Source organism: Drosophila takahashii, chromosome 2L (assembly GCF_030179915.1).
Source record: "Drosophila takahashii strain IR98-3 E-12201 chromosome 2L, DtakHiC1v2, whole genome shotgun sequence".
In the NCBI taxonomy this organism is placed as follows: Eukaryota; Metazoa; Arthropoda; class Insecta; order Diptera; family Drosophilidae; genus Drosophila; species Drosophila takahashii.
Window position 1 is genome coordinate 26558065 of NC_091678.1, and position 22513 is coordinate 26580577.

Below are 22513 nucleotides of genomic sequence, written 5' to 3' on the forward strand. Positions count from 1 at the left end.
ACATTTTAAAAAGGGCTGTGGCGCATTGCGTTAGTTGGTGGCCCGCGAATAATGCGATTGAGGTTCGAGTCCACTCTGAGGCGAAGTGGTTTTATTTTTATCTTAATTTTTTTTTATTTTACTTTGTTTTTTTGTTTTTTAATTTTTTGGTTTGTTTTCTAATTTTTTCTTGTGTTTTTTGTTTGTTTTTAATTTTGTAAGTTCTAAAAGCAGAAGCATTTTGAGCAAATATTTTAAATTCATTACTTTTGAACTAAAAGTTTATGAAATACGCATCCGAGTTTACTATTATAATCTTTTTTCATTTTTAATTTTTATTGAAGTATACAATTAAAATGCAATTCAGGGACTAAAAATAACAATAATTTTATTTTTTAAACAAAAAAGCAAGCACACAATCCCTAGAGAGAAATGATTTACACCGAAATCATTCAATCCATTAATGGTCTTTACCTTTCTTTCAATTTTAAAAATTTATATTAAATGAACAATGTTTAAAAAAAAAAAAAATACTTAAAAAAAAAAGGTTGCGTTCAGTCGGAGTTAAACTCGGTCCGACACGATCCGCAGTCGAGCGACTACACCCCTAGCCCACAGATCCTTAATACGATGTGCCAGTCAGATGCGAGATTGAGCCTTTTTCGCAGAGCAAACGAAATTGCACACTAACACAAGCAAAGAATCTAACACGGACAACGCACACTAGGAAAATTATAAATCCACTTTCTGAATCCACACCAAAAATTTTGCCGTACATTCAGTTGTATGTGCGTTACACCTCTTAGTGTTTATATTCTCTTTGGCCAGACCCACAGTTAAAGTGCTCTCCTCCTCGATTCTCATCCGAACGAAGGAGGTCGGTAACGAGCGCGCGCGCCATTTTCTAAACAAAAAAGTGTATTTCAGTGAATAAAAATGTCTGATTCTGCAGTTGCAACGTCCGCTTCCCCAGTGGCTGCCCCACCAGCGCCAGTTGAGAAGAAGGTGGCCGCCAAAAAGGCATCTGGATCCGCTGCTACAAAGGCAAAGAAGACCACTGCCCCGCCATCGCATCCGCCAACTCAGCAAATGGTAGACGCTTCCATCAAGAATTTGAAGGAGCGTGGCGGCTCATCGCTTCTGGCAATCAAGAAATATATCAGTGCCACTTATAAATGCGATGCCCAGAAGCTGGCTCCATTCATCAAGAAGTACTTGAAATCTGCCGTGGTCAATGGAAAGCTGATTCAAACAAAGGGAAAGGGTGCGTCTGGCTCATTTAAACTGTCGGCCTCCGCCAAGAAGGATCCCAAGCCAAAGGTTGCGTCTGCTGAGAAGAAAGTGAAAAGCAAGAAGGTAGCCGCCAAGAAGACCGGAGCCACCGCCAAGAAGGCTGCCACGGGAGCTGCCGACAAGAAGCCCAAGGCTAAGAAGGCTGTTGCCACCAAAAAGACCGCCGAGAAGAAGAAAACGGAGAAGACGAAGGCCAAGGATGCCAAGAAAACTGGAACCGTAAAGGCAAAGCCAGCAGCAACAAAGGCCAAGTCGACGGCAGCGAAGCCGAAGGCGGCCAAAGCACCAAAAGCCAAACCAGCGGCGTCTGCTAAACCCAAAAAGGCGGTGAAGAAAGCAGCTGCTCCTGCTACCGCTAAGAAGCCGAAAGCCAAGACTACGGCTGCTAAGAAGTAAATTGTGAAAAAGTACAGTACCTGGTACACGCTCGCAATCGCAATTTCAGATTTCGAAATCTGAAATTAGTTTAACAAGCCCTTTTCAGGGCTACAACTTTGGTTAACAAGAGAAAGGAACTTTCAATTGAAAACATATTGTACATTTAATGTATCCATTTATATTGTGGCACCTGGCCGCCAGTAGAAAGTATATCAGTATACCAGGTTCATAGAGGAGACATTGCACAATTTCTTTGTAAATAGATGTTAATGATCAAGTCCTTTAAAAAAATGGTGCACCAAATTGATAATTTTATATTTTATGGCAAATGGTTTGTGGTATATTGAAAATTTAGTTTCTTTGGTAAAATATGTTGTGGCCCTGAAAAGGGCCGTTTTGGATCTTTCTCCGCATCCGCAGCAAGAGAAAATTACTTGGAGCTGGTGTATTTGGTGACAGCCTTGGTTCCCTCACTAACGGCGTGCTTGGCCAACTCTCCGGGCAGGAGCAGGCGAACAGCCGTTTGGATTTCCCGACTGGTGATAGTCGAGCGCTTGTTGTAGTGAGCCAGACGAGAGGCCTCGGCAGCAATGCGCTCGAAGATATCATTCACAAAGCTGTTCATGATGCTCATCGCCTTCGACGAAATGCCGGTGTCAGGATGGACCTGCTTCAGGACCTTGTAAATGTAGATGGCGTAGCTCTCCTTCCTCTTGCGCTTCTTCTTCTTGTCGGTCTTGGTGATGTTCTTCTGGGCCTTGCCAGCCTTCTTGGCTGCCTTTCCACTAGTTTTAGGCGGCATTATTCACTTCACTTATGATTTCACAAACACAATTCACTGATCATAGTGGTGCGAAGAGAGTGTTCAGCTTTATACTTTTTTTCGAGCAATGTTTTCAGGTCTATGGCACCCACCCCTAACTGAACGCGCAGGCAGACGAAAAAGTATAAATACGTGGCTACCCGGGGCTGGGCGAGCATTCAGTGTGTTTTCAGTGTGTAAAGTGAACCAAGTGAAATACTCGTAAAGCAAAATGTCTGGTCGTGGAAAAGGTGGCAAAGTGAAGGGAAAGGCAAAGTCCCGCTCGAACCGTGCCGGTCTTCAGTTCCCAGTGGGCCGTATTCACCGTCTGCTCCGCAAGGGCAACTATGCCGAGCGTGTTGGTGCCGGCGCTCCTGTTTACCTAGCTGCCGTGATGGAATATCTGGCCGCTGAGGTTCTCGAGTTGGCTGGCAATGCTGCCCGTGACAACAAGAAGACTAGGATTATCCCGCGTCATCTGCAGCTGGCCATCCGCAACGACGAGGAGTTGAACAAGCTGCTCTCCGGTGTCACCATTGCCCAGGGCGGAGTGCTGCCCAACATCCAGGCCGTTCTGTTGCCCAAGAAGACCGAGAAGAAGGCTTAATCGTTTTAAAAGCGGAGCTCATTTGTACATACAAACATATACCCAACCGTCCTTTTCAGGACGACCACGTTATTACCAAAGAATAGAAGATTTACATATACGAATATGATTTAATTTCAAAAATAAACTATAAAACTGCTTGAAATATAGCATTGAGACTTAAATGAACTCAAATGGTACAAATGGTAGGTTCACAATACTATTCGGAAGCTAATGTTTGATTTGTTCGGCCGTCGGTCCAGTAGATTAGTGGTCGAAAGCTACAGGATCTAAATGTTCAATTCTTAGATTACATTGGCGACTCACTCGTATTTCTTCCTCAAAAGATGTAACGAGTTGCCGCTTACGCTTACACTTTTCTGTTGCAAGCAGTACAGTTTGTACAAAATACATTCATCCCATGTGCATGTGTAGTTTGATATTTCAGTGACCGATTGTTTTCCAGCGCATTTTAATATTATTGTATTATAAATATTATTGAAAATTTGTCTTCTCTCGAAATTTTAATGGTGGTCCTGAAAAGGACCGATTGCAGAATGAAGTACAAGCTGTACTAGTTTTTTAACCGCCGAAGCCGTACAGGGTGCGGCCTTGCCTCTTCAGGGCGTACACAACATCCATGGCTGTGACAGTCTTCCTCTTGGCGTGTTCGGTGTAGGTGACGGCATCACGGATAACGTTCTCCAAGAACACCTTCAGAACGCCACGTGTTTCCTCGTAAATGAGTCCAGAGATGCGCTTTACGCCGCCACGACGAGCCAAACGGCGGATAGCTGGCTTCGTGATACCCTGGATGTTATCACGCAGCACTTTGCGATGACGCTTGGCGCCTCCTTTTCCCAAGCCTTTGCCTCCTTTACCGCGACCAGTCATTTTCACTCTTTTCTACTGTTAACACGTTAACACACTGCACGAAAGTCACTGAAGAACTAATTCCAAATTTTCGGCGTGCCCCTATATATACCTAAAACGCCAGAAACACGAGCGAGTCCGAACGATATGTCCGCCTCGCTCTCCGCTCGACAAATGAGATGGCCTCTGCTTCTCTCTCTTTTCAACCCTCCACGTTTTGCTATATAAGTAGGTAGCAAATGCGGCGATCGTTTATTGTGTTTTGAAACGTGAAGTGAACGTGAACAGCAGTGAATTCGAAAATGGCCCGTACCAAGCAAACCGCTCGCAAATCGACTGGTGGCAAGGCGCCACGCAAACAACTGGCTACTAAGGCCGCTCGTAAGAGCGCCCCAGCCACCGGAGGCGTGAAGAAGCCCCATCGCTATCGCCCTGGAACTGTTGCCCTGCGTGAGATCCGTCGCTACCAGAAGAGTACCGAGCTGCTGATCCGCAAACTGCCTTTCCAGCGTCTGGTGCGTGAAATCGCTCAGGACTTCAAGACTGACCTGCGATTCCAGAGCTCGGCGGTGATGGCTCTGCAGGAAGCTAGCGAAGCCTATCTGGTTGGCCTCTTTGAAGATACTAACTTGTGCGCCATTCATGCCAAGCGTGTCACCATCATGCCCAAGGACATCCAGTTGGCCCGTCGCATTCGCGGCGAGCGAGCTTAAGTTGAGACGGCTTCAACTGGCTGCCAATGCTCCAGCATACTTTGTACAAATCGGTCCTTTTCAGGACCACAAATTACGTTCAATGAGATATTAATTTTAATTCAGCAGCAGCAACGTATATAAAATTAAGAAATAGTCGGAAGTATGAAAGACATGGTCAATACTTTCAAACATCAGAAAAAAATCGAAAATCTATCAAATATATTCTTATTATAACCTAGTGAACATAATGAAACAAAATAAGATTAGAAAATTACAGATTTTATATTTTTTCTTAATCGCTAACTTCATGGCGACCTATGTCTATGGACCATTCAGTGGAGTATTTTTGTCTTGGGTAAATATAAAACAAGTTATAAAAGACAGCATTTTGTGTCATATCTTGATGTAAATGACTTTAAATTTAATGTTTATCAACGAACGTGACAATATATGTTTCATTTCTTATTTTCAAATATGTTTTTAAAAACATTTCACTTGTGATTTCGGCAAACTTTTAAAATTAGTATGGTTTAATGGGACAAGAACGCTCAACGTTAAACATAAGTAATAAATTGAAAACTTATTTAAAACAGTCTGAAAATAAAACATATACATTATTTAATGCATTATTTATTATATTTAATAAAAAAAGATTCAAAATTACATATTTTATGTTTTTTTAGGTTAAATGAGTGCGACTTCTACGTACGCACACTCTAAAAATGAGTGTGGTTCAATGGGACAAAAACGCTCAACATTAGACATAATTAAAAATTCGAAAAATTATTAAAAACAGTCTGAAAATAAAACATATACATTATTCAATGTATTATTTATTATATTATATAAAAAAAGATTCAAAATTATATAATTTATGTTTTTTTGTAAGAAAAATTGAGTGCGTGAAGCCGCACACTTTTAAAATGTGTGTGGTTTAATGGGACAAGAACGCTCAGCATTAGACATCAGTAAAAAATCGAAATATTATTAAAAACAGTCTGAAAATAACACATATACACTATTCAATGCTTTACTTATTATGTTAAATAAAAAAAAGAATCAAAAATATGTATTTTATGTTTTTTTTTTAATGTAAAATTCAGTGCGGACTCTACCTAATTCATATATGGGACGCAAAGTATCCGAATTTGGAAAAACTATTTATAAAATTGCCTGAAAAGCTAAATCCACTTAAACAAAGACAAAATTCATTTCATAAAATTGCAAATAAATGTAATGTTTCGAAAGATTAATATTTTTAACAGTCCGAAAACTATTATCGAATGTAGTCTGATAGACAACTTTGTACGTAGCCAAGGGACAACTTGAAACAAGAATTAAAATACCTAAATTAATGATAAGTGATTATATTTTTGGTTTTTCGTAAAGTAAAAGGTTCGAATTTTATTTTTTATTAACAAGATTCCAAGCATTTCAGAGATTTCATATTTTAAAATGGGTTTTTAAAAAAATTGTTCATGTTACGAATGTCAATGTTGAAGTTCATGCAGCAATAAAAAGTCACAAAAACAAGATACTTGCAATTCGAAAACGGTAATTGATTAATTCATCTTTTAAGGATGTATACCAATAAAAACATATTTTCTATTTAAAATCTTAAGCACTGAAAACAAGAAAATAAGTTTGCACTTCAAGCAAACATTAGCAGAGCAAATGACTGATGCCAGACCCACAGTTAAAGTGCTCTCCTCCTCGATTCTCATCCGAACGAAGGAGGTCGGTAACGAGCGCGCGCGCCATTTTCTAAACAAAAAAGTGTATTTCAGTGAATAAAAATGTCTGATTCTGCAGTTGCAACGTCCGCTTCCTCAGTGGCTGCCCCACCAGCGCCAGTTGAGAAGAAGGTGGCCGCCAAAAAGGCATCTGGATCCGCTGCTACAAAGGCAAAGAAGACCAATGCCCCGCCATCGCATCCGCCAACTCAGCAAATGGTAGACGCTTCCATCAAGAATTTGAAGGAGCGTGGCGGCTCATCGCTTCTGGCAATCAAGAAATATATCAGTGCCACTTATAAATGCGATGCCCAGAAGCTGGCTCCATTCATCAAGAAGTACTTGAAATCTGCCGTGGTCAATGGAAAGCTGATTCAAACAAAGGGAAAGGGTGCGTCTGGCTCATTTAAACTGTCGGCCTCCGCCAAGAAGGATCCCAAGCCAAAGGTTGCGTCTGCTGAGAAGAAAGTGAAAAGCAAGAAGGTAGCCGCCAAGAAGACCGGAGCCACCGCCAAGAAGGCTGCCACGGGAGCTGCCGACAAGAAGCCCAAGGCTAAGAAGGCTGTTGCCACCAAAAAGACCGCCGAGAAGAAGAAAACGGAGAAGACGAAGGCCAAGGATGCCAAGAAAACTGGAACCGTAAAGGCAAAGCCAGCAGCAACAAAGGCCAAGTCGACGGCAGCGAAGCCGAAGGCGGCCAAAGCACCAAAAGCCAAACCAGCGGCGTCTGCTAAACCCAAAAAGGCGGTGAAGAAAGCAGCTGCTCCTGCTACCGCTAAGAAGCCGAAAGCCAAGACTACGGCTGCTAAGAAGTAAATTGTGAAAAAGTACAGTACCTGGTACACGCTCGCAATCGCAATTTCAGATTTCGAAATCTGAAATTAGTTTAACAAGCCCTTTTCAGGGCTACAACTTTGGTTAACAAGAGAAAGGAACTTTCAATTGAAAACATATTGTACATTTAATGTATCCATTTATATTGTGGCACCTGGCCGCCAGTAGAAAGTATATCAGTATACCAGGTTCATAGAGGAGACATTGCACAATTTCTTTGTAAATAGATGTTAATGATCAAGTCCTTTAAAAAAATGGTGCACCAAATTGATCATTTTATATTTTATGGCAAATGGCAAATGGTTTATGGTATATTGAAAATTTAGTTTCTTTGGTAAAATATGTTGTGGCCCTGAAAAGGGCCGTTTTGGATCTTTCTCCGCATCCGCAGCAAGAGAAAATTACTTGGAGCTGGTGTATTTGGTGACAGCCTTGGTTCCCTCACTAACGGCGTGCTTGGCCAACTCTCCGGGCAGGAGCAGGCGAACAGCCGTTTGGATTTCCCGACTGGTGATGGTCGAGCGCTTGTTGTAGTGAGCCAGACGAGAGGCCTCGGCAGCAATGCGCTCGAAGATATCATTCACAAAGCTGTTCATGATGCTCATCGCCTTCGACGAAATGCCGGTGTCAGGATGGACCTGCTTCAGGACCTTGTAAATGTAGATGGCGTAGCTCTCCTTCCTCTTGCGCTTCTTCTTCTTGTCGGTCTTGGTGATGTTCTTCTGGGCCTTGCCAGCCTTCTTGGCTGCCTTTCCACTAGTTTTAGGCGGCATTATTCACTTCACTTATGATTTCACAAACACAATTCACTGATCATAGTGGTGCGAAGAGAGTGTTCAGCTTTATACTTTTTTTCGAGCAATGTTTTCAGGTCTATGGCACCCACCCCTAACTGAACGCGCAGGCAGACGAAAAAGTATAAATACGTGGCTACCCGGGGCTGGGCGAGCATTCAGTGTGTTTTCAGTGTGTAAAGTGAACCAAGTGAAATACTCGTAAAGCAAAATGTCTGGTCGTGGAAAAGGAGGCAAAGTCCCGCTCGAACCGTGCCGGTCTTCAGTTCCCAGTGGGCCGTATTCACCGTCTGCTCCGCAAGGGCAACTATGCCGAGCGTGTTGGTGCCGGCGCTCCTGTTTACCTAGCTGCCGTGATGGAATATCTGGCCGCTGAGGTTCTCGAGTTGGCTGGCAATGCTGCCCGTGACAACAAGAAGACTAGGATTATCCCGCGTCATCTGCAGCTGGCCATCCGCAACGACGAGGAGTTGAACAAGCTGCTCTCCGGTGTCACCATTGCCCAGGGCGGAGTGCTGCCCAACATCCAGGCCGTTCTGTTGCCCAAGAAGACCGAGAAGAAGGCTTAATCGTTTTAAAAGCGGAGCTCATTTGTACATACAAACATATACCCAACCGTCCTTTTCAGGACGACCACGTTATTACCAAAGAATAGAAGATTTACATATACGAATATGATTTAATTTCAAAAATAAACTATAAAACTGCTTGATATATAACATTGAGACTTAAATGAACTCAAATGGTACAAATGGTAGGTTCACAATACTATTCGGAAGCTAATGTTTGATTTGTTCGGCCGTCGGTCCAGTAGATTAGTGGTCGAAAGCTACAGGATCTAAATGTTCAATTCTTAGATTACATTGGCGACTCACTCGTATTTCTTCCTCAAAAGATGTAACGAGTTGCCGCTTACGCTTACACTTTTCTGTTGCAAGCAGTACAGTTTGTACAAAATACATTCATCCCATGTGCATGTGTAGTTTGATATTTCAGTGACCGATTGTTTTCCAGCGCATTTTAATATTATTGTATTATAAATATTATTGAAAATTTGTCTTCTCTCGAAATTTTAATGGTGGTCCTGAAAAGGACCGATTGCTGAATGAAGTACAAGCTGTACTAGTTTTTTAACCGCCGAAGCCGTACAGGGTGCGGCCTTGCCTCTTCAGGGCGTACACAACATCCATGGCTGTGACAGTCTTCCTCTTGGCGTGTTCGGTGTAGGTGACGGCATCACGGATAACGTTCTCCAAGAACACCTTCAGAACGCCACGTGTTTCCTCGTAAATGAGTCCAGAGATGCGCTTTACGCCGCCACGACGAGCCAAACGGCGGATAGCTGGCTTCGTGATACCCTGGATGTTATCACGCAGCACTTTGCGATGACGCTTGGCGCCTCCTTTTCCCAAGCCTTTGCCTCCTTTACCGCGACCAGTCATTTTCACTCTTTTCTACTGTTAACACGTTAACACACTGCACGAAAGTCACTGAAGAACTAATTCCAAATTTTCGGCGTGCCCCTATATATACCTAAAACGCCAGAAACACGAGCGAGTCCGAACGATATGTCCGCCTCGCTCTCCGCTCGACAAATGAGATGGCCTCTGCTTCTCTCTCTTTTCAACCCTCCACGTTTTGCTATATAAGTAGGTAGCAAATGCGGCGATCGTTTATTGTGTTTTGAAACGTGAAGTGAACGTGAACAGCAGTGAATTCGAAAATGGCCCGTACCAAGCAAACCGCTCGCAAATCGACTGGTGGCAAGGCGCCACGCAAACAACTGGCTACTAAGGCCGCTCGTAAGAGCGCCCCAGCCACCGGAGGCGTGAAGAAGCCCCATCGCTATCGCCCTGGAACTGTTGCCCTGCGTGAGATCCGTCGCTACCAGAAGAGTACCGAGCTGCTGATCCGCAAACTGCCTTTCCAGCGTCTGGTGCGTGAAATCGCTCAGGACTTCAAGACTGACCTGCGATTCCAGAGCTCGGCGGTGATGGCTCTGCAGGAAGCTAGCGAAGCCTATCTGGTTGGCCTCTTTGAAGATACTAACTTGTGCGCCATTCATGCCAAGCGTGTCACCATCATGCCCAAGGACATCCAGTTGGCCCGTCGCATTCGCGGCGAGCGAGCTTAAGTTGAGACGGCTTCAACTGGCTGCCAATGCTCCAGCATATTTTGTACAAATCGGTCCTTTTCAGGACCACAAATTACGTTCAATGAGATATTAATTTTAATTCAGCAAGCTTCCACGTAGATAAAATTAAGAAATAGTCGGAAGTATGAAAGACATGGTCAATACTTTCAAACATCAGAAAAAAATCGAAAATCTATCAAATATATTCTTATTATAACCTAGTGAACATAATGAAACAAAATAAGATTAGAAAATTACAGATTTTATATTTTTTCTTAATCGCTAACTTCATGGCGACCTATGTCTATGGACCATTCAGTGGAGTATTTTTGTCTTGGGTAAATATAAAACAAGTTATAAAAGACAGCATTTTGTGTCATATCTTGATGTAAATGACTTTAACTTTAATGTTTATCAACGAACGTGACAATATATGTTTAATTTCTTATTTTCAAATATGTTTTTAAAAACATTTCACTTGTGATTTCGGCAAACTTTTAAAATTAGTATGGTTTAATGGGACAAGAACGCTCAACGTTAAACATAAGTAATAAATTGAAAACTTATTTAAAACAGTCTGAAAATAAAACATATACATTATTTAATGCATTATTTATTATATTTAATAAAAAAAGATTCAAAATTACATATTTTATGTTTTTTTAGGTTAAATGAGTGCGACTTCTACGTACGCACACTCTAAAAATGAGTGTGGTTCAATGGGACAAAAACGCTCAACATTAGACATAATTAAAAATTCGAAAAATTATTAAATACAGTCTGAAAATAAAACATATACATTATTCAATGTATTATTTATTATATTATATAAAAAAAGATTCAAAATTATATAATTTATGTTTTTTTGTAAGAAAAATTGAGTGCGTGAAGCCGCACACTTTTAAAATGTGTGTGGTTTAATGGGACAAGAACGCTCAGCATTAGACATCAGTAAAAAATCGAAATATTATTAAAAACAGTCTGAAAATAACACATATACACTATTCAATGCTTTACTTATTATGTTAAATAAAAAAAAGAATCAAAAATATGTATTTTATGTTTTTTTTTTAATGTAAAATTCAGTGCGGACTCTACCTAATTCATATATGGGACGCAAAGTATCCGAATTTGGAAAAACTATTTATAAAATTGCCTGAAAAGCTAAATCCACTTAAACAAAGACAAAATTCATTTCATAAAATTGCAAATAAATGTAATGTTTCGAAAGATTAATATTTTTAACAGTCCGAAAACTATTATCGAATGTAGTCTGATAGACAACTTTGTACGTAGCCAAGGGACAACTTGAAACAAGAATTAAAATACCTAAATTAATGATAAGTGATTATATTTTTGGTTTTTCGTAAAGTAAAAGGTTCGAATTTTATTTTTTATTAACAAGATTCCAAGCATTTCAGAGATTTCATATTTTAAAATGGGTTTTTAAAAAAATTGTTCATGTTACGAATGTCAATGTTGAAGTTCATGCAGCAATAAAAAGTCACAAAAACAAGATACTTGCAATTCGAAAACGGTAATTGATTAATTCATCTTTTAAGGATGTATACCAATAAAAACATATTTTCTATTTAAAATCTTAAGCACTGAAAACAAGAAAATAAGTTTGCACTTCAAGCAAACATTAGCAGAGCAAATGACTGATGCCAGACCCACAGTTAAAGTGCTCTCCTCCTCGATTCTCATCCGAACGAAGGAGGTCGGTAACGAGCGCGCGCGCCATTTTCTAAACAAAAAAGTGTATTTCAGTGAATAAAAATGTCTGATTCTGCAGTTGCAACGTCCGCTTCCCCAGTGGCTGCCCCACCAGCGCCAGTTGAGAAGAAGGTGGCCGCCAAAAAGGCATCTGGATCCGCTGCTACAAAGGCAAAGAAGACCACTGCCCCGCCATCGCATCCGCCAACTCAGCAAATGGTAGACGCTTCCATCAAGAATTTGAAGGAGCGTGGCGGCTCATCGCTTCTGGCAATCAAGAAATATATCAGTGCCACTTATAAATGCGATGCCCAGAAGCTGGCTCCATTCATCAAGAAGTACTTGAAATCTGCCGTGGTCAATGGAAAGCTGATTCAAACAAAGGGAAAGGGTGCGTCTGGCTCATTTAAACTGTCGGCCTCCGCCAAGAAGGATCCCAAGCCAAAGGTTGCGTCTGCTGAGAAGAAAGTGAAAAGCAAGAAGGTAGCCGCCAAGAAGACCGGAGCCACCGCCAAGAAGGCTGCCACGGGAGCTGCCGACAAGAAGCCCAAGGCTAAGAAGGCTGTTGCCACCAAAAAGACCGCCGAGAAGAAGAAAACGGAGAAGACGAAGGCCAAGGATGCCAAGAAAACTGGAACCGTAAAGGCAAAGCCAGCAGCAACAAAGGCCAAGTCGACGGCAGCGAAGCCGAAGGCGGCCAAAGCACCAAAAGCCAAACCAGCGGCGTCTGCTAAACCCAAAAAGGCGTTGAAGAAAGCAGCTGCTCCTGCTACCGCTAAGAAGCCGAAAGCCAAGACTACGGCTGCTAAGAAGTAAATTGTGAAAAAGTACAGTACCTGGTACACGCTCGCAATCGCAATTTCAGATTTCGAAATCTGAAATTAGTTTAACAAGCCCTTTTCAGGGCTACAACTTTGGTTAACAAGAGAAAGGAACTTTCAATTGAAAACATATTGTACATTTAATGTATCCATTTATATTGTGGCACCTGGCCGCCAGTAGAAAGTATATCAGTTCATAGAGGAGACATTGCACAATTTCTTTGTAAATAGATGTTAATGATCAAGTCCTTTAAAAAAATGGTGCACCAAATTGATAATTTTATATTTTATGGCAAATGGTTTGTGGTATATTGAAAATTTAGTTTCTTTGGTAAAATATGTTGTGGCCCTGAAAAGGGCCGTTTTGGATCTTTCTCCGCATCCGCAGCAAGAGAAAATTACTTGGAGCTGGTGTATTTGGTGACAGCCTTGGTTCCCTCACTAACGGCGTGCTTGGCCAACTCTCCGGGCAGGAGCAGGCGAACAGCCGTTTGGATTTCCCGACTGGTGATAGTCGAGCGCTTGTTGTAGTGAGCCAGACGAGAGGCCTCGGCAGCAATGCGCTCGAAGATATCATTCACAAAGCTGTTCATGATGCTCATCGCCTTCGACGAAATGCCGGTGTCAGGATGGACCTGCTTCAGGACCTTGTAAATGTAGATGGCGTAGCTCTCCTTCCTCTTGCGCTTCTTCTTCTTGTCGGTCTTGGTGATGTTCTTCTGGGCCTTGCCAGCCTTCTTGGCTGCCTTTCCACTAGTTTTAGGCGGCATTATTCACTCCACTTATGATTTCACAAACACAATTCACTGATCATAGTGGTGCGAAGAGAGTGTTCAGGTTTATACTTTTTTTCGAGCAATGTTTTCAGGTCTATGGCACCCACCCCTAACTGAACGCGCAGGCAGACGAAAAAGTATAAATACGTGGCTACCCGGGGCTGGGCGAGCATTCAGTGTGTTTTCAGTGTGTAAAGTGAACCAAGTGAAATACTCGTAAAGCAAAATGTCTGGTCGTGGAAAAGGTGGCAAAGTGAAGGGAAAGGCAAAGTCCCGCTCGAACCGTGCCGGTCTTCAGTTCCCAGTGGGCCGTATTCACCGTCTGCTCCGCAAGGGCAACTATGCCGAGCGTGTTGGTGCCGGCGCTCCTGTTTACCTAGCTGCCGTGATGGAATATCTGGCCGCTGAGGTTCTCGAGTTGGCTGGCAATGCTGCCCGTGACAACAAGAAGACTAGGATTATCCCGCGTCATCTGCAGCTGGCCATCCTCATGAACTCAAATGGTACAAATGGTAGGTTCACAATACTATTCGGAAGCTAATGTTTGATTTGTTCGGCCGTCGGTCCAGTAGATTAGTGGTCGAAAGCTACAGGATCTAAATGTTGAATTCTTAGATTACATTGGCGACTCACTCGTATTTCTTCCTCAAAAGATGTAACGAGTTGCCGCTTACGCTTACACTTTTCCGTTGCAAGCAGTACAGTTTGTACAAAATACATTCATCCCATGTGCATGTGTAGTTTGATACGTTAGGCTACCTTCCTACCAGAGTAGATTATTATTGCTTAATTTACCGACACTTGCAAATCGTAGAATAATGCTTGGTACCATTTTTATGCATAATCTTATAAGAGGTGATATCGATTCTGTAGAACTTGTTAGCCGCCTAACTTTTAATGTTCCCGTTAGACTAACACGTAATTATCATCCTCTTAATTTACCTCGATGTACATCTAATTTTGGTCTGCACGAGCATTTAATTTGCACATCAACTTCTATCCCGGTATTAAAAACTAACATTTTAACTCATTTGCTTCACTCCTAACTGCATGTTTTTTTTCATTATTTTGTCCCGTCTTTATAGGTTTTATGTATTCTTCCTCGCGAACTCGCATTTTTGCCCAAATTTACAAAAGGGCCCCGCGCGTAACAAGCACGTGCTTGGTGTCGTTGGGCCACTTGTTTGTACTTCTCGTAGTGCATCAACGTCCATCATATAATATTTCAGTGACCGATTGTTTTCCAGCGCATTTTAATATTATTGTATTATAAATATTATTGAAAATTTGTCTTCTCTCGAAATTTTAATGGTGGTCCTGAAAAGGACCGATTGCTGAATGAAGTACAAGCTGTACTAGTTTTTTAACCGCCGAAGCCGTACAGGGTGCGGCCTTGCCTCTTCAGGGCGTACACAACATCCATGGCTGTGACAGTCTTCCTCTTGGCGTGTTCGGTGTAGGTGACGGCATCACGGATAACGTTCTCCAAGAACACCTTCAGAACGCCACGTGTTTCCTCGTAAATGAGTCCAGAGATGCGCTTTACGCCGCCACGACGAGCCAAACGGCGGATAGCTGGCTTCGTGATACCCTGGATGTTATCACGCAGCACTTTGCGATGACGCTTGGCGCCTCCTTTTCCCAAGCCTTTGCCTCCTTTACCGCGACCAGTCATTTTCACTCTTTTCTACTGTTAACACACTGCACGAAAGTCACTGAAGAACTAATTCCAAATTTTCGGCGTGCCCCTATATATACCTAAAACGCCAGAAACACGAGCGAGTCCGAACGATATGTCCGCCTCGCTCTCCGCTCGACAAATGAGATGGCCTCTGCTTCTCTCTCTTTTCAACCCTCCACGTTTTGCTATATAAGTAGGTAGCAAATGCGGCGATCGTTTATTGTGTTTTGAAACGTGAAGTGAACGTGAACAGCAGTGAATTCGAAAATGGCCCGTACCAAGCAAACCGCTCGCAAATCGACTGGTGGCAAGGCGCCACGCAAACAACTGGCTACTAAGGCCGCTCGTAAGAGCGCCCCAGCCACCGGAGGCGTGAAGAAGCCCCATCGCTATCGCCCTGGAACTGTTGCCCTGCGTGAGATCCGTCGCTACCAGAAGAGTACCGAGCTGCTGATCCGCAAACTGCCTTTCCAGCGTCTGGTGCGTGAAATCGCTCAGGACTTCAAGACTGACCTGCGATTCCAGAGCTCGGCGGTGATGGCTCTGCAGGAAGCTAGCGAAGCCTATCTGGTTGGCCTCTTTGAAGATACTAACTTGTGCGCCATTCATGCCAAGCGTGTCACCATCATGCCCAAGGACATCCAGTTGGCCCGTCGCATTCGCGGCGAGCGAGCTTAAGTTGAGACGGCTTCAACTGGCTGCCAATGCTCCAGCATACTTTGTACAAATCGGTCCTTTTCAGGACCACAAATTACGTTCAATGAGATATTAATTTTAATTCAGCAGCAGCAACGTATATAAAATTAAGAAATAGTCGGAAGTATGAAAGACATGGTCAATACTTTCAAACATCAGAAAAAAATCGAAAATCTATCAAATATATTCTTATTATAACCTAGTGAACATAATGAAACAAAATAAGATTAGAAAATTACAGATTTTATATTTTTTCTTAATCGCTAACTTCATGGCGACCTATGTCTATGGACCATTCAGTGGAGTATTTTTGTCTTGGGTAAATATTCTCTTATAAAAGACAGCATTTTGTGTCATATCTTGATGTAAATGACTTTAACTTTAATGTTTATCAACGAACGTGACAATATATGTTTAATTTCTTATTTTCAAATATGTTTTTAAAAACATTTCACTTGTGATTTCGGCAAACTTTTAAAATTAGTATGGTTTAATGGGACAAGAACGCTCAACGTTAAACATAAGTAATAAATTGAAAACTTATTTAAAACAGTCTGAAAATAAAACATATACATTATTTAATGCATTATTTATTATATTTAATAAAAAAAGATTCTAAATTACATATTTTATGTTTTTTTAGGTTAAATGAGTGCGACTTCTACGTACGCACACTCTAAAAATGAGTGTGGTTCAATGGGACAAAAACGCTCAACATTAGACATAATTAAAAATTCGAAAAATTATTAAATACAGTCTGAAAATAAAACATATACATTATTCAATGTATTATTTATTATATTATATAAAAAAAGATTCAAAATTATATAATTTATGTTTTTTTGTAAGAAAAATTGAGTGCGTGAAGCCGCACACTTTTAAAATGTGTGTGGTTTAATGGGACAAGAACGCTCAGCATTAGACATCAGTAAAAAATCGAAATATTATTAAAAACAGTCTGAAAATAACACATATACACTATTCAATGCTTTACTTATTATGTTAAATAAAAAAAAGAATCAAAAATATGTATTTTATGTTTTTTTTTTAATGTAAAATTCAGTGCGGCCTCTACCTAATTCATATATGGGACGCAAAGTATCCGAATTTGGAAAAACTATTTATAAAATTGCCTGAAAAGCTAAATCCACTTAAACAAAGACAAAATTCATTTCATAAAATTGCAAATAAATGTAATGTTTCGAAAGATTAATATTTTTAACAGTCCGAAAACTATTATCGAATGTAGTCTGATAGACAACTTTGTACGTAGCCAAGGGACAACTTGAAACAAGAATTAAAATACCTAAATTAATGATAAGTGATTATATTTTTGGTTTTTCGTAAAGTAAAAGGTTCGAATTTTATTTTTTATTAACAAGATTCCAAGCATTTCAGAGATTTCATATTTTAAAATGGGTTTTTAAAAAAATTGTTCATGTTACGAATGTCAATGTTGAAGTTCATGCAGCAATAAAAAGTCACAAAAACAAGATACTTACAATTCGAAAACGGTAATTGATTAATTCATCTTTTAAGGATGTATACCAATAAAAACATATTTTCTATTTAAAATCTTAAGCACTGAAAACAAGAAAATAAGTTTGCACTTCAAGCAAACATTAGCAGAGCAAATGACTGATGCCAGACCCACAGTTAAAGTGCTCTCCTCCTCGATTCTCATCCGAACGAAGGAGGTTGGTAACGAGCGCGCGCGCCATTTTCTAAACAAAAAAGTGTATTTCAGTGAATAAAAATGTCTGATTCTGCAGTTGCAACGTCCGCTTCCCCAGTGGCTGCCCCACCAGCGCCAGTTGAGAAGAAGGTGGCCGCCAAAAAGGCATCTGGATCCGCTGCTACAAAGGCAAAGAAGACCACTGCCCCGCCATCGCATCCGCCAACTCAGCAAATGGTAGACGCTTCCATCAAGAATTTGAAGGAGCGTGGCGGCTCATCGCTTCTGGCAATCAAGAAATATATCAGTGCCACTTATAAATGCGATGCCCAGAAGCTGGCTCCATTCATCAAGAAGTACTTGAAATCTGCCGTGGTCAATGGAAAGCTGATTCAAACAAAGGGAAAGGGTGCGTCTGGCTCATTTAAACTGTCGGCCTCCGCCAAGAAGGATCCCAAGCCAAAGGTTGCGTCTGCTGAGAAGAAAGTGAAAAGCAAGAAGGTAGCCGCCAAGAAGACCGGAGCCACCGCCAAGAAGGCTGCCACGGGAGCTGCCGACAAGAAGCCCAAGGCTAAGAAGGCTGTTGCCACCAAAAAGACCGCCGAGAAGAAGAAAACGGAGAAGACGAAGGCCAAGGATGCCAAGAAAACTGGAACCGTAAAGGCAAAGCCAGCAGCAACAAAGGCCAAGTCGACGGCAGCGAAGCCGAAGGCGGCCAAAGCACCAAAAGCCAAACCAGCGGCGTCTGCTAAACCCAAAAAGGCGGTGAAGAAAGCAGCTGCTCCTGCTACCGCTAAGAAGCCGAAAGCCAAGACTACGGCTGCTAAGAAGTAAATTGTGAAAAAGTACAGTACCTGGTACACGCTCGCAATCGCAATTTCAGATTTCGAAATCTGAAATTAGTTTAACAAGCCCTTTTCAGGGCTACAACTTTGGTTAACAAGAGAAAGGAACTTTCAATTGAAAACATATTGTACATTTAATGTATCCATTTATATTGTTGCACCTGGCCGCCAGTAGAAAGTATATCAGTATACCAGGTTCATAGAGGAGACATTGCACAATTTCTTTGTAAATAGATGTTAATGATTAAGTCCTTTAAAAAAATGGTGCACCAAATTGATAATTTTATATTTTATGGCAAATGGTTTGTGGTATATTGAAAATTTAGTTTCTTTGGTAAAATATGTTGTGGCCCTGAAAAGGGCCGTTTTGGATCTTTCTCCGCATCCGCAGCAAGAGAAAATTACTTGGAGCTGGTGTATTTGGTGACAGCCTTGGTTCCCTCACTAACGGCGTGCTTGGCCAACTCTCCGGGCAGGAGCAGGCGAACAGCCGTTTGGATTTCCCGACTGGTGATGGTCGAGCGCTTGTTGTAGTGAGCCAGACGAGAGGCCTCGGCAGCAATGCGCTCGAAGATATCATTCACAAAGCTGTTCATGATGCTCATCGCCTTCGACGAAATGCCGGTGTCAGGATGGACCTGCTTCAGGACCTTGTAAATGTAGATGGCGTAGCTCTCCTTCCTCTTGCGCTTCTTCTTCTTGTCGGTCTTGGTGATGTTCTTCTGGGCCTTGCCAGCCTTCTTGGCTGCCTTTCCACTAGTTTTAGGCGGCATTATTCACTTCACTTATGATTTCACAAACACAATTCACTGATCATAGTGGTGCGAAGAGAGTGTTCAGCTTTATACTTTTTTTCGAGCAATGTTTTCAGGTCTATGGCACCCACCCCTAACTGAACGCGCAGGCAGACGAAAAAGTATAAATACGTGGCTACCCGGGGCTGGGCGAGCATTCAGTGTGTTTTCAGTGTGTAAAGTGAACCAAGTGAAATACTCGTAAAGCAAAATGTCTGGTCGTGGAAAAGGTGGCAAAGTGAAGGGAAAGGCAAAGTCCCGCTCGAACCGTGCCGGTCTTCAGTTCCCAGTGGGCCGTATTCACCGTCTGCTCCGCAAGGGCAACTATGCCGAGCGTGTTGGTGCCGGCGCTCCTGTTTACCTAGCTGCCGTGATGGAATATCTGGCCGCTGAGGTTCTCGAGTTGGCTGGCAATGCTGCCCGTGACAACAAGAAGACTAGGATTATCCCGCGTCATCTGCAGCTGGCCATCCGCAACGACGAGGAGTTGAACAAGCTGCTCTCCGGTGTCACCATTGCCCAGGGCGGAGTGCTGCCCAACATCCAGGCCGTTCTGTTGCCCAAGAAGACCGAGAAGAAGGCTTAATCGTTTTAAAAGCGGAGCTCATTTGTACATACAAACATATACCCAACCGTCCTTTTCAGGACGACCACGTTATTACCAAAGAATAGAAGATTTACATATACGAATATGATTTAATTTCAAAAATAAACTATAAAACTGCTTGATATATAACATTGAGACTTAAATGAACTCAAATGGTACAAATGGTAGGTTCACAATACTATTCGGAAGCTAATGTTTGATTTGTTCGGCCGTCGGTCCAGTAGATTAGTGGTCGAAAGCTACAGGATCTAAATGTTCAATTCTTAGATTACATTGGCGACTCACTCGTATTTCTTCCTCAAAAGATGTAACGAGTTGCCGCTTACGCTTACACTTTTCTGTTGCAAGCAGTACAGTTTGTACAAAATACATTCATCCCATGTGCATGTGTAGTTTGATATTTCAGTGACCGATTGTTTTCCAGCGCATTTTAATATTATTGTATTATAAATATTATTGAAAATTTGTCTTCTCTCGAAATTTTAATGGTGGTCCTGAAAAGGACCGATTGCTGAATGAAGTACAAGCTGTACTAGTTTTTTAACCGCCGAAGCCGTACAGGGTGCGGCCTTGCCTCTTCAGGGCGTACACAACATCCATGGCTGTGACAGTCTTCCTCTTGGCGTGTTCGGTGTAGGTGACGGCATCACGGATAACGTTCTCCAAGAACACCTTCAGAACGCCACGTGTTTCCTCGTAAATGAGTCCAGAGATGCGCTTTACGCCGCCACGACGAGCCAAACGGCGGATAGCTGGCTTCGTGATACCCTGGATGTTATCACGCAGCACTTTGCGATGACGCTTGGCGCCTCCTTTTCCCAAGCCTTTGCCTCCTTTACCGCGACCAGTCATTTTCACTCTTTTCTACTGTTAACACGTTAACACACTGCACGAAAGTCACTGAAGAACTAATTCCAAATTTTCGGCGTGCCCCTATATATACCTAAAACGCCAGAAACACGAGCGAGTCCGAACGATATGTCCGCCTCGCTCTCCGCTCGACAAATGAGATGGCCTCTGCTTCTCTCTCTTTTCAACCCTCCACGTTTTGCTATATAAGTAGGTAGCAAATGCGGCGATCGTTTATTGTGTTTTGAACAGCAGTGAATTCGAAAATGGCCCGTACCAAGCAAACCGCTCGCAAATCGACTGGTGGCAAGGCGCCACGCAAACAACTGGCTACTAAGGCCGCTCGTAAGAGCGCCCCAGCCACCGGAGGCGTGAAGAAGCCCCATCGCTATCGCCCTGGAACTGTTGCCCTGCGTGAGATCCGTCGCTACCAGAAGAGTACCGAGCTGCTGATCCGCAAACTGCCTTTCCAGCGTCTGGTGCGTGAAATCGCTCAGGACTTCAAGACTGACCTGCGATTCCAGAGCTCGGCGGTGATGGCTCTGCAGGAAGCTAGCGAAGCCTATCTGGTTGGCCTCTTTGAAGATACTAACTTGTGCGCCATTCATGCCAAGCGTGTCACCATCATGCCCAAGGACATCCAGTTGGCCCGTCGCATTCGCGGCGAGCGAGCTTAAGTTGAGACGGCTTCAACTGGCTGCCAATGCTCCAGCATACTTTGTACAAATCGGTCCTTTTCAGGACCACAAATTACGTTCAATGAGATATTAATTTTAATTCAGCAAGCTTCCACGTAGATAAAATTAAGAAATAGTCGGAAGTATGAAAGACATGGTCAATACTTTCAAACATCAGAAAAAAATCGAAAATCTATCAAATATATTCTTATTATAACCTAGTGAACATAATGAAACAAAATAAGATTAGAAAATTACAGATTTTATATTTTTTCTTAATCGCTAACTTCATGGCGACCTATGTCTATGGACCATTCAGTGGAGTATTTTTGTCTTGGGTAAATATAAAACAAGTTATAAAAGACAGCATTTTGTGTCATATCTTGATGTAAATGACTTTAACTTTAATGTTTATCAACGAACGTGACAATATATGTTTAATTTCTTATTTTCAAATATGTTTTTAAAAACATTTCACTTGTGATTTCGGCAAACTTTTAAAATTAGTATGGTTTAATGGGACAAGAACGCTCAACGTTAAACATAAGTAATAAATTGAAAACTTATTTAAAACAGTCTGAAAATAAAACATATACATTATTTAATGCATTATTTATTATATTTAATAAAAAAAGATTCTAAATTACATATTTTATGTTTTTTTAGGTTAAATGAATGCGACTTCTACGTACGCACACTCTAAAAATGAGTGTGGTTCAATGGGACAAAAACGCTCAACATTAGACATAATTAAAAATTCGAAAAATTATTAAATACAGTCTGAAAATAAAACATATACATTATTCAATGTATTATTTATTATATTATATAAAAAAAGATTCAAAATTATATAATTTATGTTTTTTTGTAAGAAAAATTGAGTGCGTGAAGCCGCACACTTTTAAAATGTGTGTGGTTTAATGGGACAAGAACGCTCAGCATTAGACATCAGTAAAAAATCGAAATATTATTAAAAACAGTCTGAAAATAACACATATACACTATTCAATGCTTTACTTATTATGTTAAATAAAAAAAAGAATCAAAAATATGTATTTTATGTTTTTTTTTTAATGTAAAATTCAGTGCGGCCTCTACCTAATTCATATATGGGACGCAAAGTATCCGAATTTGGAAAAACTATTTATAAAATTGCCTGAAAAGCTAAATCCACTTAAACAAAGACAAAATTCATTTCATAAAATTGCAAATAAATGTAATGTTTCGAAAGATTAATATTTTTAACAGTCCGAAAACTATTATCGAATGTAGTCT

General features: G+C 41.4%; 19 protein-coding genes and 1 pseudogene across 19 annotated transcripts; 12 read left to right on the top strand and 8 right to left on the bottom strand.

Moving 5' to 3' along the window:
• The first annotated feature begins 915 nt into the window (after positions 1–915).
• LOC138911908 (histone H1-like) lies at positions 916–1668 on the top strand. The gene has a single exon (XM_070211529.1). It carries the CDS (start codon positions 916–918, stop codon positions 1666–1668), a length of 753 nt encoding a protein of 250 aa, XP_070067630.1.
• A 412-nt stretch (positions 1669–2080) lies between these two features.
• On the bottom strand, positions 2081–2452 carry LOC138911919 (histone H2B). Its single transcript, XM_070211565.1, has one exon. The coding sequence runs from the start codon at positions 2450–2452 to the stop codon at positions 2081–2083; it is 372 nt and encodes a 123-aa protein (XP_070067666.1).
• A 232-nt stretch (positions 2453–2684) lies between these two features.
• On the top strand, positions 2685–3065 carry LOC123002837 (histone H2A). Its single transcript, XM_070211463.1, has one exon. It carries the CDS (start codon positions 2685–2687, stop codon positions 3057–3059), a length of 375 nt encoding a protein of 124 aa, XP_070067564.1. The 3' UTR covers positions 3060–3065.
• Positions 3066–3620: 555 nt separating this feature from the next.
• Positions 3621–3932, bottom strand: LOC123002846 (histone H4). Its single transcript, XM_070211607.1, has one exon. It carries the CDS (start codon positions 3930–3932, stop codon positions 3621–3623), a length of 312 nt encoding a protein of 103 aa, XP_070067708.1.
• A 281-nt stretch (positions 3933–4213) lies between these two features.
• Positions 4214–4624, top strand: LOC138911857 (histone H3). The gene has a single exon (XM_070211434.1). It carries the CDS (start codon positions 4214–4216, stop codon positions 4622–4624), a length of 411 nt encoding a protein of 136 aa, XP_070067535.1.
• Positions 4625–6402: 1778 nt separating this feature from the next.
• LOC138914842 (histone H1-like) lies at positions 6403–7155 on the top strand. Its single transcript, XM_070219537.1, has one exon. It carries the CDS (start codon positions 6403–6405, stop codon positions 7153–7155), a length of 753 nt encoding a protein of 250 aa, XP_070075638.1.
• A 419-nt stretch (positions 7156–7574) lies between these two features.
• LOC138911930 (histone H2B) lies at positions 7575–7946 on the bottom strand. Its single transcript, XM_070211583.1, has one exon. It carries the CDS (start codon positions 7944–7946, stop codon positions 7575–7577), a length of 372 nt encoding a protein of 123 aa, XP_070067684.1.
• A 232-nt stretch (positions 7947–8178) lies between these two features.
• On the top strand, positions 8179–8542 carry LOC138914920 (histone H2A-like; annotated as a pseudogene).
• A 555-nt stretch (positions 8543–9097) lies between these two features.
• Positions 9098–9409, bottom strand: LOC138911947 (histone H4). The gene has a single exon (XM_070211610.1). It carries the CDS (start codon positions 9407–9409, stop codon positions 9098–9100), a length of 312 nt encoding a protein of 103 aa, XP_070067711.1.
• Positions 9410–9690: 281 nt separating this feature from the next.
• LOC138911855 (histone H3) lies at positions 9691–10101 on the top strand. The gene has a single exon (XM_070211432.1). The coding sequence runs from the start codon at positions 9691–9693 to the stop codon at positions 10099–10101; it is 411 nt and encodes a 136-aa protein (XP_070067533.1).
• A 1779-nt stretch (positions 10102–11880) lies between these two features.
• On the top strand, positions 11881–12633 carry LOC123002825 (histone H1-like). Its single transcript, XM_070211524.1, has one exon. It carries the CDS (start codon positions 11881–11883, stop codon positions 12631–12633), a length of 753 nt encoding a protein of 250 aa, XP_070067625.1.
• A 302-nt stretch (positions 12634–12935) lies between these two features.
• On the bottom strand, positions 12936–13408 carry LOC123002843 (histone H2B). The gene has a single exon (XM_044393481.2). The coding sequence runs from the start codon at positions 13406–13408 to the stop codon at positions 13037–13039; it is 372 nt and encodes a 123-aa protein (XP_044249416.1). The 3' UTR covers positions 12936–13036.
• Positions 13409–13640: 232 nt separating this feature from the next.
• LOC138914843 (histone H2A-like) lies at positions 13641–13955 on the top strand. Its single transcript, XM_070219538.1, has one exon. The coding sequence runs from the start codon at positions 13641–13643 to the stop codon at positions 13953–13955; it is 315 nt and encodes a 104-aa protein (XP_070075639.1).
• An 822-nt stretch (positions 13956–14777) lies between these two features.
• On the bottom strand, positions 14778–15089 carry LOC123002879 (histone H4). Its single transcript, XM_044393551.2, has one exon. The coding sequence runs from the start codon at positions 15087–15089 to the stop codon at positions 14778–14780; it is 312 nt and encodes a 103-aa protein (XP_044249486.1).
• Positions 15090–15362: 273 nt separating this feature from the next.
• On the top strand, positions 15363–15773 carry LOC138911856 (histone H3). Its single transcript, XM_070211433.1, has one exon. It carries the CDS (start codon positions 15363–15365, stop codon positions 15771–15773), a length of 411 nt encoding a protein of 136 aa, XP_070067534.1.
• Positions 15774–17547: 1774 nt separating this feature from the next.
• On the top strand, positions 17548–18300 carry LOC123002952 (histone H1-like). Its single transcript, XM_044393742.2, has one exon. It carries the CDS (start codon positions 17548–17550, stop codon positions 18298–18300), a length of 753 nt encoding a protein of 250 aa, XP_044249677.1.
• A 412-nt stretch (positions 18301–18712) lies between these two features.
• LOC123002956 (histone H2B) lies at positions 18713–19084 on the bottom strand. Its single transcript, XM_044393746.2, has one exon. It carries the CDS (start codon positions 19082–19084, stop codon positions 18713–18715), a length of 372 nt encoding a protein of 123 aa, XP_044249681.1.
• A 232-nt stretch (positions 19085–19316) lies between these two features.
• On the top strand, positions 19317–19697 carry LOC123002955 (histone H2A). The gene has a single exon (XM_044393745.2). It carries the CDS (start codon positions 19317–19319, stop codon positions 19689–19691), a length of 375 nt encoding a protein of 124 aa, XP_044249680.1. The 3' UTR covers positions 19692–19697.
• A 555-nt stretch (positions 19698–20252) lies between these two features.
• LOC123002875 (histone H4) lies at positions 20253–20564 on the bottom strand. The gene has a single exon (XM_044393547.2). The coding sequence runs from the start codon at positions 20562–20564 to the stop codon at positions 20253–20255; it is 312 nt and encodes a 103-aa protein (XP_044249482.1).
• A 263-nt stretch (positions 20565–20827) lies between these two features.
• LOC138911854 (histone H3) lies at positions 20828–21238 on the top strand. Its single transcript, XM_070211431.1, has one exon. The coding sequence runs from the start codon at positions 20828–20830 to the stop codon at positions 21236–21238; it is 411 nt and encodes a 136-aa protein (XP_070067532.1).
• The last annotated feature ends 1275 nt before the right edge of the window (positions 21239–22513 follow it).

Excerpts from the sequence above, each read along its gene's own strand:
- LOC138911908 (XM_070211529.1), top strand. The coding sequence starts at position 916 with ATGTCTGATTCTGCAGTTGCAACGTCCGCTTCCCCAGTGGCTGCCCCA.
- LOC138911919 (XM_070211565.1), bottom strand. The coding sequence starts at position 2,452 with ATGCCGCCTAAAACTAGTGGAAAGGCAGCCAAGAAGGCTGGCAAGGCC.
- LOC123002837 (XM_070211463.1), top strand. The coding sequence starts at position 2,685 with ATGTCTGGTCGTGGAAAAGGTGGCAAAGTGAAGGGAAAGGCAAAGTCC.
- LOC123002846 (XM_070211607.1), bottom strand. The coding sequence starts at position 3,932 with ATGACTGGTCGCGGTAAAGGAGGCAAAGGCTTGGGAAAAGGAGGCGCC.
- LOC138911857 (XM_070211434.1), top strand. The coding sequence starts at position 4,214 with ATGGCCCGTACCAAGCAAACCGCTCGCAAATCGACTGGTGGCAAGGCG.
- LOC138914842 (XM_070219537.1), top strand. The coding sequence starts at position 6,403 with ATGTCTGATTCTGCAGTTGCAACGTCCGCTTCCTCAGTGGCTGCCCCA.
- LOC138911930 (XM_070211583.1), bottom strand. The coding sequence starts at position 7,946 with ATGCCGCCTAAAACTAGTGGAAAGGCAGCCAAGAAGGCTGGCAAGGCC.
- LOC138911947 (XM_070211610.1), bottom strand. The coding sequence starts at position 9,409 with ATGACTGGTCGCGGTAAAGGAGGCAAAGGCTTGGGAAAAGGAGGCGCC.
- LOC138911855 (XM_070211432.1), top strand. The coding sequence starts at position 9,691 with ATGGCCCGTACCAAGCAAACCGCTCGCAAATCGACTGGTGGCAAGGCG.
- LOC123002825 (XM_070211524.1), top strand. The coding sequence starts at position 11,881 with ATGTCTGATTCTGCAGTTGCAACGTCCGCTTCCCCAGTGGCTGCCCCA.
- LOC123002843 (XM_044393481.2), bottom strand. The coding sequence starts at position 13,408 with ATGCCGCCTAAAACTAGTGGAAAGGCAGCCAAGAAGGCTGGCAAGGCC.
- LOC138914843 (XM_070219538.1), top strand. The coding sequence starts at position 13,641 with ATGTCTGGTCGTGGAAAAGGTGGCAAAGTGAAGGGAAAGGCAAAGTCC.
- LOC123002879 (XM_044393551.2), bottom strand. The coding sequence starts at position 15,089 with ATGACTGGTCGCGGTAAAGGAGGCAAAGGCTTGGGAAAAGGAGGCGCC.
- LOC138911856 (XM_070211433.1), top strand. The coding sequence starts at position 15,363 with ATGGCCCGTACCAAGCAAACCGCTCGCAAATCGACTGGTGGCAAGGCG.
- LOC123002952 (XM_044393742.2), top strand. The coding sequence starts at position 17,548 with ATGTCTGATTCTGCAGTTGCAACGTCCGCTTCCCCAGTGGCTGCCCCA.
- LOC123002956 (XM_044393746.2), bottom strand. The coding sequence starts at position 19,084 with ATGCCGCCTAAAACTAGTGGAAAGGCAGCCAAGAAGGCTGGCAAGGCC.
- LOC123002955 (XM_044393745.2), top strand. The coding sequence starts at position 19,317 with ATGTCTGGTCGTGGAAAAGGTGGCAAAGTGAAGGGAAAGGCAAAGTCC.
- LOC123002875 (XM_044393547.2), bottom strand. The coding sequence starts at position 20,564 with ATGACTGGTCGCGGTAAAGGAGGCAAAGGCTTGGGAAAAGGAGGCGCC.
- LOC138911854 (XM_070211431.1), top strand. The coding sequence starts at position 20,828 with ATGGCCCGTACCAAGCAAACCGCTCGCAAATCGACTGGTGGCAAGGCG.